This window comes from Myodes glareolus, chromosome 6 (genome assembly GCF_982192425.1).
Source record: "Myodes glareolus chromosome 6, mMyoGla1.1, whole genome shotgun sequence".
NCBI classification, from domain to species: domain Eukaryota; kingdom Metazoa; phylum Chordata; class Mammalia; order Rodentia; family Cricetidae; genus Myodes; species Myodes glareolus.
Window position 1 is genome coordinate 89814966 of NC_142031.1, and position 13299 is coordinate 89828264.

The window sequence follows — 13299 nt, forward strand, 5'->3', positions numbered from 1 at the left end:
AAACGTTACGTTCATCCAGAGAATGAGCTGTCACTGCCATTCTTTCAGCTTTCAGTGAGTGAAGGAATTAAGTACACAGCAAGCAAAAGTAAAAGAAGATAGCAAGTGGCAGATAAATAGGAGCTGCAGATCGCACAACATCAAATCAGGACCTCACAGCAGTCCAGCAGAAATGCCTGGGGCAGCCTCATGACAGAGCAAACAAAAGACACCACCGTCAAATGGGGCCTTACAAGCACCCAGCAGAAACTGAATGGGGAAGTTGCTGCCACTTGGAACTCCCAGTTGACTTTCTGTCCCTGAATGGGTTTGTAGCTTTCCTTCCACTGACATTGTATGTGTGGGAGATAAACAGCAGCAGCCTCTGTTAAAGCTGCTTCACCTCCTAGCTCTTGTCAGGGATGTGATATTTTTAACACCTTTCCTGCTCTGCTGGTTTTCTCTCTCCCCAGCCTGACCCAAGACAGGAGCTTTTGGAGGAGACAAGGAGGGCCTCCTCTTCTTTCCACAATCTTGAAACAGCACATGGCAGTCTATCAGTATAATTTACATTACAATTATGATAAAAAAATTTAAGACATGTACATTACTGTGGAAAATGTCTATAATAGTGAAAGAGCAGGTTTTACAATCATGTGTGCTGAGTTAATTTTTGGTCTTTGTATGTACAGCACATTTAAATCTACAATGGTTCAACTTACAGGCTTTCTGACTTAGCAATAGTGTGAAAGACATATGCATTCAGTGCAAACCATATGCCAAATTTTGACCTTTTCCCAGACTGCTATTCTAATTTCAGGTATAGTGAGAACTTATGTGATGTGGGATGTCCTTCTGTATGTGTGTTGCTTTTACCGGTTGATGAGTAAAGCTATTTCAGGCAATGGCTTAGCAGAGTAAAGCTAGACGGGAAGTCCAAACAAAGATACAGAGAGAGAAAGCAAGATGTGAGTAAGAAGCTATGAGCCTTACGGTAAAATGAATACTAGTAGAAATGGGTTAATTTATAGTTAGAGCTAGCCAGTAAGAAGCCTAAGACATTGGCCAAACAATTGCAACTGATACTAAGCTTCTGAGTGGTTATTTGGGAACAGGCTGGAAGAGAGAAACTGGTCCAGTGGGAACGCGGGCTGGAGAAAAGCCATTCTGTCAACACTCATTACTCTTGGTTATGTTACTAAACAGTGGTAGCAAGTACAGATCCCACTGAGCAACAAGACCCTGAGGTAACAATGATACTTTGTATGTCCAGGACTGCTTAGCTGTGATCGTATGTTGGTGTATGTGATATGTTGCTATATAAAATTCTTTTTTGACCTAGAATATTGTAAACCTAAAATGGATTTATCCAGAACATCACCCTTTATAAGTTGAAAATCATATAAAATGCCTGTATAAAATAAACTTACAGGTTCTGACCAAACTTTTTGTATTATTTAGTAATACCCTGGATAAGGAAGAGATCTTTGCTTTCTTAACTTCTGTATTGAGTAGAATTTTCATAGTGAACATACATTAGTTTTATAACTACAATGGTAATACTTTTAGGGAAAATCTTGATTTAAAGCCAACTGTAATGCATGTTACTCATCAATAAAGAAACCTTAATGAACACTTAAGCCACTTGGGCATTCTTTTAACATCTGTGAATATTGGATCAGCAAGGTATAAAGTAAAAATATAATCAGTTTAGTCAGTCATTCGTTTATAAACAGAGTGCAGCTTTTCTGTGCCAGGTGTTGTTTTAAACACTGGAAATACAACAGTGATCATGTCAGACTTAAAAAGAATCAAAGTCAAAACTGCCTTTTAGGCATTGGGTTTAGTAAAATTGTTTAGGTATGTTGAGTCTGTTCTTAATGGGATTTATAAACTTGGTCACTTGGTGGAAAACGTGTTGCTTACTAATAGTAATTTTCTTCTCTTATAGTAACTGGACCCCTCTCAGAACTACAGATTGCATATGTTAGCAGAGAAACACTTCAGGCAAGTCATGTTTAAAGTACTATTTTTTACTAAATGTTTATGTGCTATGCATTACTGCTAGAAGACAAGATAATCTAGTTTGGTAAACTCTTGAAAACTTTTAATATAGTTGTATTACTTTACTTATTTGCATTGTTCTGTTTTTGTGGTGCTGGGGGTTGAAGTCAGGGCTTCATACATGCTAGACAAGTACTATGGACCAAATTATATCTCTGTCTTTAATGCATATACAAATTCTTAGAAATGCAAGCTGTATTTACAATTAAATGCTATAAAGCCTAAAGATTACAATATAACCTAGACTTCAAGCCCTGTGGGTCTGTATATTCCTCATATAATAAAGAAAGGTTTGAAATTTAGTATCAGAGGAATTGAAATTTATTCTGATTCTAGTGGAACATACACTTTAATGTATGTTCATACAATTGTACAAATTCAAGTCATTTGTACAATTTACTAAATGTTATTTTTGAAAAATGAGTGCTCTGTCTGAGCTTTCTTTATCTTTCTCACTCTGACTCTGTTGTCGTCTATATTTCATTGTAATGAGTTGATTCTTGGCACTTGATTTTCTGTAGAGTAAATAACACAGTGACTACTGCTCAGTGATGCTGTGTGATAAATCTTGCTTGTTTTTCTGTCTTTTAAAACCCTAGGGATTGTATTATCTCCACAGTAAAGGAAAAATGCACAGAGATATAAAGGTATGCATTCTATTTTGGGCCTGTTTTTCACTTTTAAATAATCTATTTTTCACTTTTAAATACTCTAATTCAATCTCTGAGCAGACTTCTCTTGATTATTTTGTAAGTTTGCTACCTGAAATAAATTACAATAGGAAACATGAGTGATATATGGTAAGGCCCATTACATTCTTAGAGTAGCATTGTTGAGGCATGGTCACATACTGTTGGAGTCCGCTTGTTTGTCCCATCCACCCGACTAGCTTAGCCGCGAAATAACCACACAGAAACTATATTAATTAAATCACTGCTTGGTCCATTAGCTCTAGCTTCCTATTGGCTAACTCTTATATTAATTTAACCCATTTCTATTAATCTGTGTATCGCCGCATGGCAGTGGCTTAACAGGTAAAATTCCCAGCATCTGTCTCCGGCAGATCCATGGAGTCTCTCTGACTCTGCCCTTCTTCTTCCCAGCATTCAGTTTAGTTTTCCCCACATCCCTAAGTTTTGCCCTATCAACAGACCAAGGCAGTTTCTTTATTGATTAACCAAGAAAAGCAGCACACAGACAGATGGACCTCCCACACCAACATACAGTAAAGTTTGCCCTCTAAGTGTGGAGCTGAGTGGATTAGTTTGGGGTTTTACTTAGTTGAGTCTAGTTTAGAGGTATTTTGAGACATCATCCGTGTAGGTCTCTGGCTGGCTGTCCTCAGATGTACTTTGTAGTTGAGAATGTATTTGGATTCCTGTTACTTTTGCCTCTGTCTCCCAAGTACTGGAATCATAGACAAGTACTACCACACCTGGCTGGATTAGTGTTTTTATAATTGTTTTGTTTGTTTTTTATTTCATTTGAAAGATACAAATTAGCTCCATAGCTTCCATAAAATCACAGTAAATTGCACGCTTACTGTATCGTCTAAGTTTGGCACTCTCAAGGTAATATAAGATGTCATTAGTAAAGTGTCTTTGTGGGCGAAAGAAGCCTAGCAACTCCTGTGTTCTACTCTGGCTCCCAGAGGACAGCAGTGCTGGCCAAGCTGACTTTAGCTCAGACTGACAGGAGGGTGTCTCTACTGCATTTCTTAATAGAAACCCTTTTTCCTTTTGTTTATTTCTTCTTTTTTCCTTTCTTGTACCATTCTTTCCCTCTTTTGTTTTCTCAAGTTTTTAACTTAACCTTTGTGAGAGAAATGACTCTTGTTGCTTTCCTAATTTGTGATGGAGCCCTGGACTCTGTCCTCAGAAAACATCCACATGCCTACACATTCCAATGTTCCCTGGAATGTAAGTAGATGTGTGGATTCCTGCTTTAGGTATTTACCATAAGCCCCTTCAAAGACACAAGCTGGGATCTTGTCCTTCGAAGGTAAATGAGTGCTAAGGGAGGGTCCAGTCCTCGGCATTGGATGATTGGGAAGGACTGGTAGGTTTTTGTCAGAAGTGGAGATTGGCATGTTCTCCAAGTTGAAAGAACAATCTGAACAGAAATGCAGAATGAAGTATGAGGCTGTTTTGGAGACTATGATATCTGTATTATATACACTAAGCAGTGTGTGTGTGTATATATATATATATATATATATATATATATATATATATGTACTAAGCAGTGAGTGTGTAGGTTTTGCAGGTGATGAGCTTGGCTGGGTAGTTTTGTCCCTTTGTTCAAGGACTTGTTTTAGACTTTGGGGTCTGGGTAAGTTCTGAGCATCAACACTGCCTCCACCCTTGTCTAAGCTTTCATCGTACTATGTCTCACCCATATTTCTGTAGTAGCCTTCTTCCTGCTCTCATTGCTTCCATTCGTGAGTGCTTCTTTAGTTACCACACTATTTGACAAATAGAATGGCCTTTTAAAGTCAGATCATGTCACTCCCCTGCTTACCAGCACCGTGGGTTTCCCTTAGTACTCACTGAGAAATGCAGGTGCTTGGCCTGTGGCCAGCAAGGTTATGTGTGATCCAAGCCCTGCATGCATTTCTCTGAGCTGCCCTCACACTCCACTCCTCTCTCTTTTACACATTATGTCTCAGCCATATACCAAGTTGTCTGTGACCCACCAGCTCCCAAATAATGATGCTGAGACTTCTTATTAATTATGAAAGCTTGACCTTTAGCTTAGGCTTGTTTTTAACTAGCTCTTATAACATAAATTAACCCATATTTTTATTAGTCTACTTTCTACCTCTGTCCCATTCCGTGGGTCTGACTAGTTTTGCATCTCTCTCAAGCCTCTATTAACTCCTCTTACTTCTTTTTTCTCTGCCCAGAAATCTCTCCTATACCTCCTGCCAAGCTTTTTATTACACCAATCACAGCAATACACCTTTACACAAGGTACAAATATCCCACAACATAACCACACTAGATTTGCTGTTCTTGGATTATTTCAAGCTCATTCTGGTTCTAGGTCTTTGTATTTACTGTCCTTTCTTCCTAGAACATTCTTGTCTCAGATTTGGGTATGGTTGTCTGTATTCACTTCATTAAGACCTCTGCTCAAATATCATTGGCTTTCAGAGGACTTCTTTCCATTCTTTGTTTCCTTCCTTCCTTCCTTCCTTCCTTCCTTCCTTCCTTCCTTCCTTCCTTCCTTGCTTCTTCCTTCCTTCCTTCCTTCCTTCCTTCGTTTCTTTTTTTCTGAGACAGAGTTTCTCTGCAGCTTTGGAGCCTGTTCTGAAACTCGCTCTGTAGACCACCAGGCTGGCCTCGAACTCAAAGAGGTCTGCCTGTCTCTGCCTCCAGAGGGCTGGATTAAAGGTGTGCACCACCACCACTACCCGGCCCCATTCTTTGTTTTCTGAGAGTTTGTTTCTGCTTGACTTTGACTGTTTTGTTGGGCCATAAATAATCCTTTTTTATCAACTTTCTCACCTACATACACAAACACTGGAATTTGCTTATTGCTGTACACCAGAGTTTTAAGTGCCTGAGTGGCAGTCAGCTGTCTCTCAGAGGGGGGATGGATAGAGAGAAGAACAAATGGGTCAGAGTGATACGGTTGTAACTTAGGAAAATCAACGTGACAGTGAGGAGAGAGCATAGTAAAGACTTTGGCAGGAATCTTAACTGCAGAGGGAGATAGATGGGAAGCCCTGATGTGGGCCCTTAGCATCTCTTTCCTTTCCCCATTGTCCCATAGATCAGTGGTTATGAGTGAATGCAGCTCCACTTCATAGACGATGTTCTAGGGGTCTAGAACTCTCCATTTTCTTTCTATTTTTTCCCCCTGATTTTTTTGAGACAGGGTTTTTTCTGTGTAGCCTTGACTGTCCTGGAACTCACTGTGTAGACCAGGCTGGCCTCAAACTCACAGAGATCCACCTGCCTCTTTCTCAGGAGTGCTGGGATTAATGGTGTATGCCACCACCTCCTGCATCTACTCTCTTTCTCTTGCTCCTTCCTTCTTTTGTTTCTTCTTCTGTTTCCTTCTCTTGTTGGTTAGAGGTAAAGGATCTAAGAACATTTTCCTTGACCTATAATCATACCAGCACATTGAATTAAAGAGCTTCCTCATTTGGTGTGCTCATTTAAGAGATACATGGGAGTGGCTGTGGACCCATAGCTTGTGATCAGTATGCTAGCTGACCAAAGCTCTTGAGAAAGCCATTAGAATAGAAAACTCATCTGCCAATAAGTAGGGCAGTCATGTGCCAGCACTGGTGAGTTTGGGGGATGGGGAGCAGGCTTCTTAAGGATGGGAAATATAATAGTCAAGTTTAAATAATAATCAGAGCAATTGAAATATGAGACTAAAATAACATTTTAGTGTGGCAATAATATGTGATGGCCAAGAAATAGCATTTGGATGAAAATGTATCATGTCTGTGTTAGCATTCATACCGTGTTAGCAAGGAGCCCTTTTAGGGGAGCACATATGTAAACATCATGAGATTAACTGAAAAGTGAACAACAGTGTTTCCTATAATTATGTAGCATTTTTGCTGAACACCTTTGAAATTTAAGAATTTCTATGTCTATGGCTGTGATTATTTGATATGTTTAGTTAACCTAATATATGTTTCATCTAATAAAATGTCTGTTTCCCACTCAACTAAAATGTTCTCCCTTTGAAGGGCGCTAACATTCTATTAACGGATAACGGTCATGTGAAATTAGGTAAGTAAATCAGTTCCATCTCATGCACATGTTTTTCTGGAATGTAGTTGAGTTTGGTTTGAGTTTTTGTTTGTTTTGTTTTTCAGAACTACAAGTCCTCTGTCCTAGATCACCCCTAGGGATACTGTATTTATTTTCTAGTACTACAAGTCTTGTCCATCCTTGGTCATCCTAGAAATAAGCATATTTATTTTTCAGAGAAAATCTCATTGCAGGCCAGTCACCTCTCTGTCTCATTTCCCTACCCCTAAACAGGCATTCATTTGTCCTTCACAGGAAACAGATTGTTGCAAAGATGCCGTGAAGTTACATGCTTTGGAACTCTTTTACCTCTAAGCCCAGGGGCTGGGCTTCCAGTGGGAAAGCTCTATAAATTGTAACCAGAAACGAGAAGAAAAATTAAACAAACAAATAAATAATATTTAGTGGCGCCAAAGTACTTTGTAGTTAAAAAGTAAACACTATGATTTTTATATAAGAATATAATTTCTATAAGAATATAATTTCTATAATAAATATTATTTTCCGATTTTTGATAGCGACCGATTGATCTGTTGATGTATTGATTGCTGAGAGCCAGACGGGACTGAGAGAACCTGGGTCCTCTGGCGGAGGAGCGTTAGGCGCCCTTAACCTCTGAGCCATCTCGCCGGCTGCTCTATAATAAATATTTATATATAATTTAAGAATATAATTTAGATGCTAAGTGTTGCTTTACTTTAAACAGTAACGTATAAGATATAATTAAAATAAAGTTCAGAACCAGTAATAACTCAGTATGAGTTTAAATCAGGAAAAGTGTTCAATATAGTAACTTTATTAACTGATAACAAGAATATAATAACAAGTGTGGAAACATTATTTTGAAACTATTTAGGACAAATGAAATTTCAAAATATACATTTGTTTTCTAAAAATGTTGATAGGACTCAGGATGTTAGCTCAGTGGGAGCCCTTGTCCAGAAAGTACAAGGCACTGGGTTTGTCCCTAGCTCCACAATATAAACAGACAAATAAAACTGCTTTGAACTATGGCCTACTCTAGGAATAATCAGATTGACAATATTTATCTAGTTATTAACACACAAGGTAGTTTTCCTAAGCAGCTGTCAGTGTGAGTGAGGAGAGCAGGTTTCACCCTGATCTGTGCGGTCCTGTGCCCTCGGTGCCATGCTCATTGAGCCGTCTCTGCAAGCCGCTGAGTTTGTGCAATGCTCCATGCCTGCTTTCCCTTAGAGCGGACTTAGAGTTGTAAACACACTAGAAATAGTAGAACTGAGCATGCTTAAGGAACAGTAGCAAGTCCCCACTAGTGACCTGCACTGTTCTGCAGAGGTAAGGATTTGGGGACTGTCATATTTGGGGTCTTTTTAATTAGATAGGTTTAGCAGTGGGCATCTTCGTCTGCGGTGTCATTCTGGGTCTGGCAGAGAGTCAACAGAATATATAACTACTTAAAGGTTCTTTCTAGTAATACTCCTTGAAATAGAGATTCCTAGAAACTAGAAATTATATCAGTGTCAGTTTCAATTTTTCTGAGCCCTTTGTTTCCTATCAAAATTTTTTGGTCTTAACCTTTGTTGTTATTTCATTAATGTGAATTACATGGGAATCTATCTGGCTGTATTACAGACTACTTTGTGGTATTTTAATAGTCCATCAAAGTTAGAAAACATAACATGTGTGAGACTGTTCCATTTCTGTGAAACTGATGGAAATAGTTATTGAAAGTTACTTTTGGTATTAACTTAAATGATTTTATTTCCTCTCCTGTTTTTTAATAGCTGACTTTGGAGTTTCTGCACAGATAACAGCTACAATTGCCAAACGGAAGTCCTTCATTGGTACCCCATATTGGTAATTTTATTTTAATTTACTTTAAAAAATATTAATTTATTGACCTATTGTTATTGAATACAGCATTTCTTTAAAAACAAGAAAGGAAAGGAAAGGAAAGGAAAGGAAAGGAAAGGAAAGGAAAAAGGAAAGGAAAGGAAAAAAAGGAAAGGAAAGGAAAAAGGAAAGGAAAGGAAAGGAAAGGAAAAAGGAAAGGAAAAAGGAAAGGAAAGGAAAAAGGAAAGGAAAGGAAAGGAAAGGAAAGGAAAGGAAAGGAAAGGAAAGGAAAGAAGGAAAGGAAAAGACTGGTCAGAATTCCTAGACCTAAGACAGAATACATACATGAAGGAAGTCAGTGAGGTTAGTAATGTAAGCATGTATTCTTTTAGATGGATTACTTGGCCAAAAACTATCCTACGTACTGATTTTCATAATGCAGGAAAGTCTTTAAAGTTTGATACAGCTGTTAGATTTCTGATAGTTAACACATTTTAATAACACATGTTTAATAACAATGTTTTAACACATAGTTAAAACATTTTATGTTTATATATATATATCTTTTTCTTCTTGCATGTCCAATAATTATAGTATTCACAGTTTTCAAAATCCTTGCTGGTTTTGGTGTTACTGGGAACTGAACATATGGCCTCAAACATGCTGAGTAAACAGTCTACCACTGAGCTGTCTCCCCAAACCGTTTTTGCAATCTTGGTTGACTGTAATCAAGGGCAGGCTTCTGGGCATTTGGAATCTTGCATGCCAGGCCCCAGTTCAGTCCTTGAACCCTTTTCTAGTAGTCTCATCCACAGACCTTCCTTTCCAGCCATACCTGTCTTGTAGTCTTTTCTTTACTATCTTAGGAAAACCCCGTATCAGTGATTACTTACTCTACCCTATCATTGATTACTTTACTTACTCCATCATTTTGGCTACTTGGCTGTATGCTGGGTGGCTTAGCTGAGCACTGACTGACCGCAGTCATGGGCAGGCACAGCACTGATATGGTTTTCACTGCTGCATAGTCTTGCCATACCTTCAACATCAGTGCTCCCACTCTCCGACATCTCTAGTCTGGCCCTCAGTGCACAGCTGCACTACTGGTCTGGTTTGGTTGAAGTTGGAGATTTCTTATATTCTTAAATATAATTTCTTATATTTATTTTTCATTTTCAAATACAAATTTTTGAAAGTCAGTTAGTGCAAAGATGACTTTTATAGAAATCTTACAGCCCTGTCTTTTGCTGTGTCTAGCACTAGTCATTATTTGTAGACTTCATTGTAATAGTTGAAGCTTTCAGCTCATTCATTAATCTGTCAATTTGTCTTGTCTTTGCAGTGTTCCTAGTCTACCACCACTCTTCTTGACTTCATTTTGAATTGGCTTAGATTGTGAATCTATAAGCATTCCATACCTCCTCACATTGCCCAGTCTGTAAGATTCCCTATACCCATAAAGCTCGTCAAGCTATCAGGGGGGTGTGTGTGCACGTGTGCGTGTGTATGTGCGTGTGTGTACGCGTGCATGTGTGCGCGTGTGTGTATGTGTACAGGAACTTGCTACATCCTGGACTGACACTCTACACTTGAGCTACATCCCTGTATTTTTCTTCCTGGAATAATTCTTTCTGCAGTCTTCTATCCTTTCCTTCTCTGGTCTGTTTATCCTCAATTGTAGCCTTTAGTAGAACTTTGCCCTGGGAACTCCTTTCTTGGGTCCTAGATCTTCCTATTTTTATCTTTTTTTTGAAATACATTTTAGTATCTTTCTGGTAAAAGGTGTGTGGGCATAAAATATTTAGGACTTTGCATTTCTAGCCTCACATTTGATTGAGTGTAGAACACTAGGTCAGAATTTTTGAGGTGTTATATGTGTGGCTTCTCTGTGATGCCATGGAAAGCCGTGCTGCGTGTTTCTTTGGTGTAACCCACACCTTCCCCCACAGTAATGACTTAACATTTTTACATTCCTTGATGATTCCTGGTATCCCAGCTATTTTGCTTGTTTTTTTCCTTTATTCATTTGGTCACTACCCCAGAGAAACCATCTTCTGCATTCCAGATGGTCCTTTGGGAAGTACTCCTTCAGTGTTGACTTGGTCATTTCTCTGCTCTATTTCTTCTCTAGGTTTCATTAGTTATATCTTGGAGCACTTGAACCAACCCACTAGTTTTTTCACTTTCTCCCTATTTATTTGTTTGTTTTCTAGACAGGGTTTCACTTAACCCTGGCTATCCTAGAACTCACTCTGTAGACCAGATTGGCCTTGAACTCACAAAGATCTGCCTGTCTCTGCTTCCCACGTACTGGGATTAAAGGTGTGCACCACTCCACTCCATTTCACTCACTTAAAAAATACTTATGTTCGAGATCCAGATGAATCTCAGTGTTTTCAAGGCCAGCTTGATCTGCCTATATAGCAAGTTGCTGGCCTGCCAGAGTTACAGAGTTGAGAAGGTCAAAAAATCTTTGAATTTCTTTAAGAATTCCTCAGCTTTTTACATTCAGGCTTTTATGAAGGGGGCGTCCCTCAAAAGTTTAAAAATCATTGTATATTAGTTCACACCAAAGAGCAAGATGGTAGCAACTGGCTGTAGAACTGAATGTGGTGTATATACCTATAGTCCCAGCTTTGAGGGGCTGAGACAGGAGACTCATTGGAGCGCAAGAGGTTGAGGACATCCTAATAGATGGGCAAATAGAGCCTGGCTCAGAATACGAAAGCAAAGCTGACTTACATCTCGGTATGCAGCAAAGGCAAGGTGTGGGCCTGGTGGTTAGTGTTCTCAGCATGGGCGGGCAAAGAGCACCGGGGAACTCAGTATTCCGTACTCATATCTACTTAATTCCCGAGCAAAGCCTGTCATATTTTACTGGTCCTTGTCCTGTGAGAACGAGGAAGGAGGAATTGCTGGGCTCAGTGGATCAGAGTAGAAACCTAGGGAATTAACTGTTGACATTTAAGCACTATTATTGTCCTCAGCCAGCCTCAACCTGACTTTGGTTAGCTAGTACAGCATGTGGGGAAGTCTATGAGGCTACTCAGTCATGCATTCTCACCCTCTGCACCCTTGGGTTGCCTTGTCTTCTCGAAGCGTTATTCTGCAGTCTGTTTTGGTCTCTGTGGTGCTAGGTAAGGTATATTTCCTAGGGCTTCAGAAGGTGTGTACTTGTTTCTCCTTATTCTGCCTTTCCTGGTTCTGGCTTGCTTTCAGAGAGGAGTAAGAATTTGAGGAGAATCCACTGCTCTTCCCAAGTCCTCTCTCCCTATTCTTTAAGCATCTGGAGGAACACACACATCTCCTGACTCACCCGATTCTCTATACATAACCCGTTAATGTTCATTGAGGACTCATCTTTACCGCCATCGCCAGAAGTTAATCCCTTCAGAAATTAATCCCAGTAGAGTGGGAGATACCTGGGGAGCATGTGACACTGAGTTAGGTGAGGTTGGTTAACACTCCTGCTCTCTGTCTCTGTCTTGTGCCGTGCCTTTCCCACCTTTATCTCAGAATACAGAATCGCTCTTGCAAAGCGGTCAGGCTAGTGACTAGTCAGGAAAGCCTGCTGAAGCGGGAAGATAGGATTAGTAGTGAATTCCCTCTAGACATTGCATTTTTGATGACAAAGCTCATACTTACCCAGCAGCTATTGGTGGAGGATAACCATCAAGATAAATCCAGACACATTTCTGTACCCACCCTTCACCTCTGGCAACTCCTGTGGCCAGTGTTGCTCTGGTTCTCCTGTCCTTTCTTCAGCTATCCTGCACACGGAGTCACAGGCGTGGGGCCATCACAGTACTTTGTGATTGCCATGCTCTTGCCTTATTCGCTAGGCTTTTTGGTGGTTGTCTTTACAAACTTGTCTGTAACAAATTTTTCTAAAGCATTTGCTAATTTTGGTCAGAAGTTAGTCTTTTTACTCTTACAATAAGAGTGTTCAGCTAGGCCTGGTGTAACACGCCTTTAATCCCAGCACTGGGGAGGCTGAGGCAGGGGGATCTCTGTGAGTTTGAGATTAGCCTGGTCTACAGAGTGAGCTCCAAGACAGCCAGGTCTGTTACACAGTGAAACCCTGTTTTGGGGCAGGGCCTGGGGCAGGGGGTGTTCATAATATTTTATTAAATTGTGTATTTGTAGCAGCAAGCTCTGGTTCACAGACGAGTGGCACATATGGTTGTAAATGGCAGGAGTAGCTGCCCCATCTGGGTGTCCTTGTGAAGCTCGCTTGTGTGCTGGGCTTTGGGAAGAGTGACTGCCGCTTTCTGAGCTCAGCAGCGAGTGCCCGCCCCTGTGGGGCTTTTCTCTTCTATGACTGCACCTTAGTCAACAACTAAGACCCAGAACACTTGAACGTCCCTTTCCTGACCGTGGTTTACATTTCCAGGAGAGTATTTCAGGATGAAATCATTTTTAAGACCAAGTGTTTTGATTGCCTGTTTGTTTTGTTCTATTGTACCTGACCTGACTCCCTGCAGCCATACTGGAAAACAGTATGTGCATTTGTGAGGCACCCACTCAACTTGAGCTTTTGAACTGGAAATGTTGTGTGTTTTTCTCAGTTATTTCTCAAACTATGGTTTGGGATTTCAAATTTTGTGTATTTGAAAATTAACCATTTAAGCAAGTCAAGGTATAATTAGACTAAAACAATAGCAAAGTT

General features: G+C 39.8%; 1 protein-coding gene across 9 annotated transcripts in view; it reads left to right on the top strand.

The window, feature by feature from the left end:
- The window catches only part of Map4k3 (mitogen-activated protein kinase kinase kinase kinase 3), a 154087-nt gene that overhangs the window by 80128 nt on the left and 60660 nt on the right, over positions 1-13299 (top strand). For all 9 annotated transcript variants that reach the window (XM_085690988.2, XM_085690984.2, XM_085690986.2 and 6 more), the window contains exons 5-8: positions 1931-1986; positions 2643-2690; positions 6755-6797; positions 8582-8654. In XM_085690988.2, coding sequence (XP_085547114.1) covers positions 1931-1986; positions 2643-2690; positions 6755-6797; positions 8582-8654 — 220 coding nt within the window. The remainder of the gene's footprint in view (positions 1-1930; positions 1987-2642; positions 2691-6754; positions 6798-8581; positions 8655-13299) is intronic.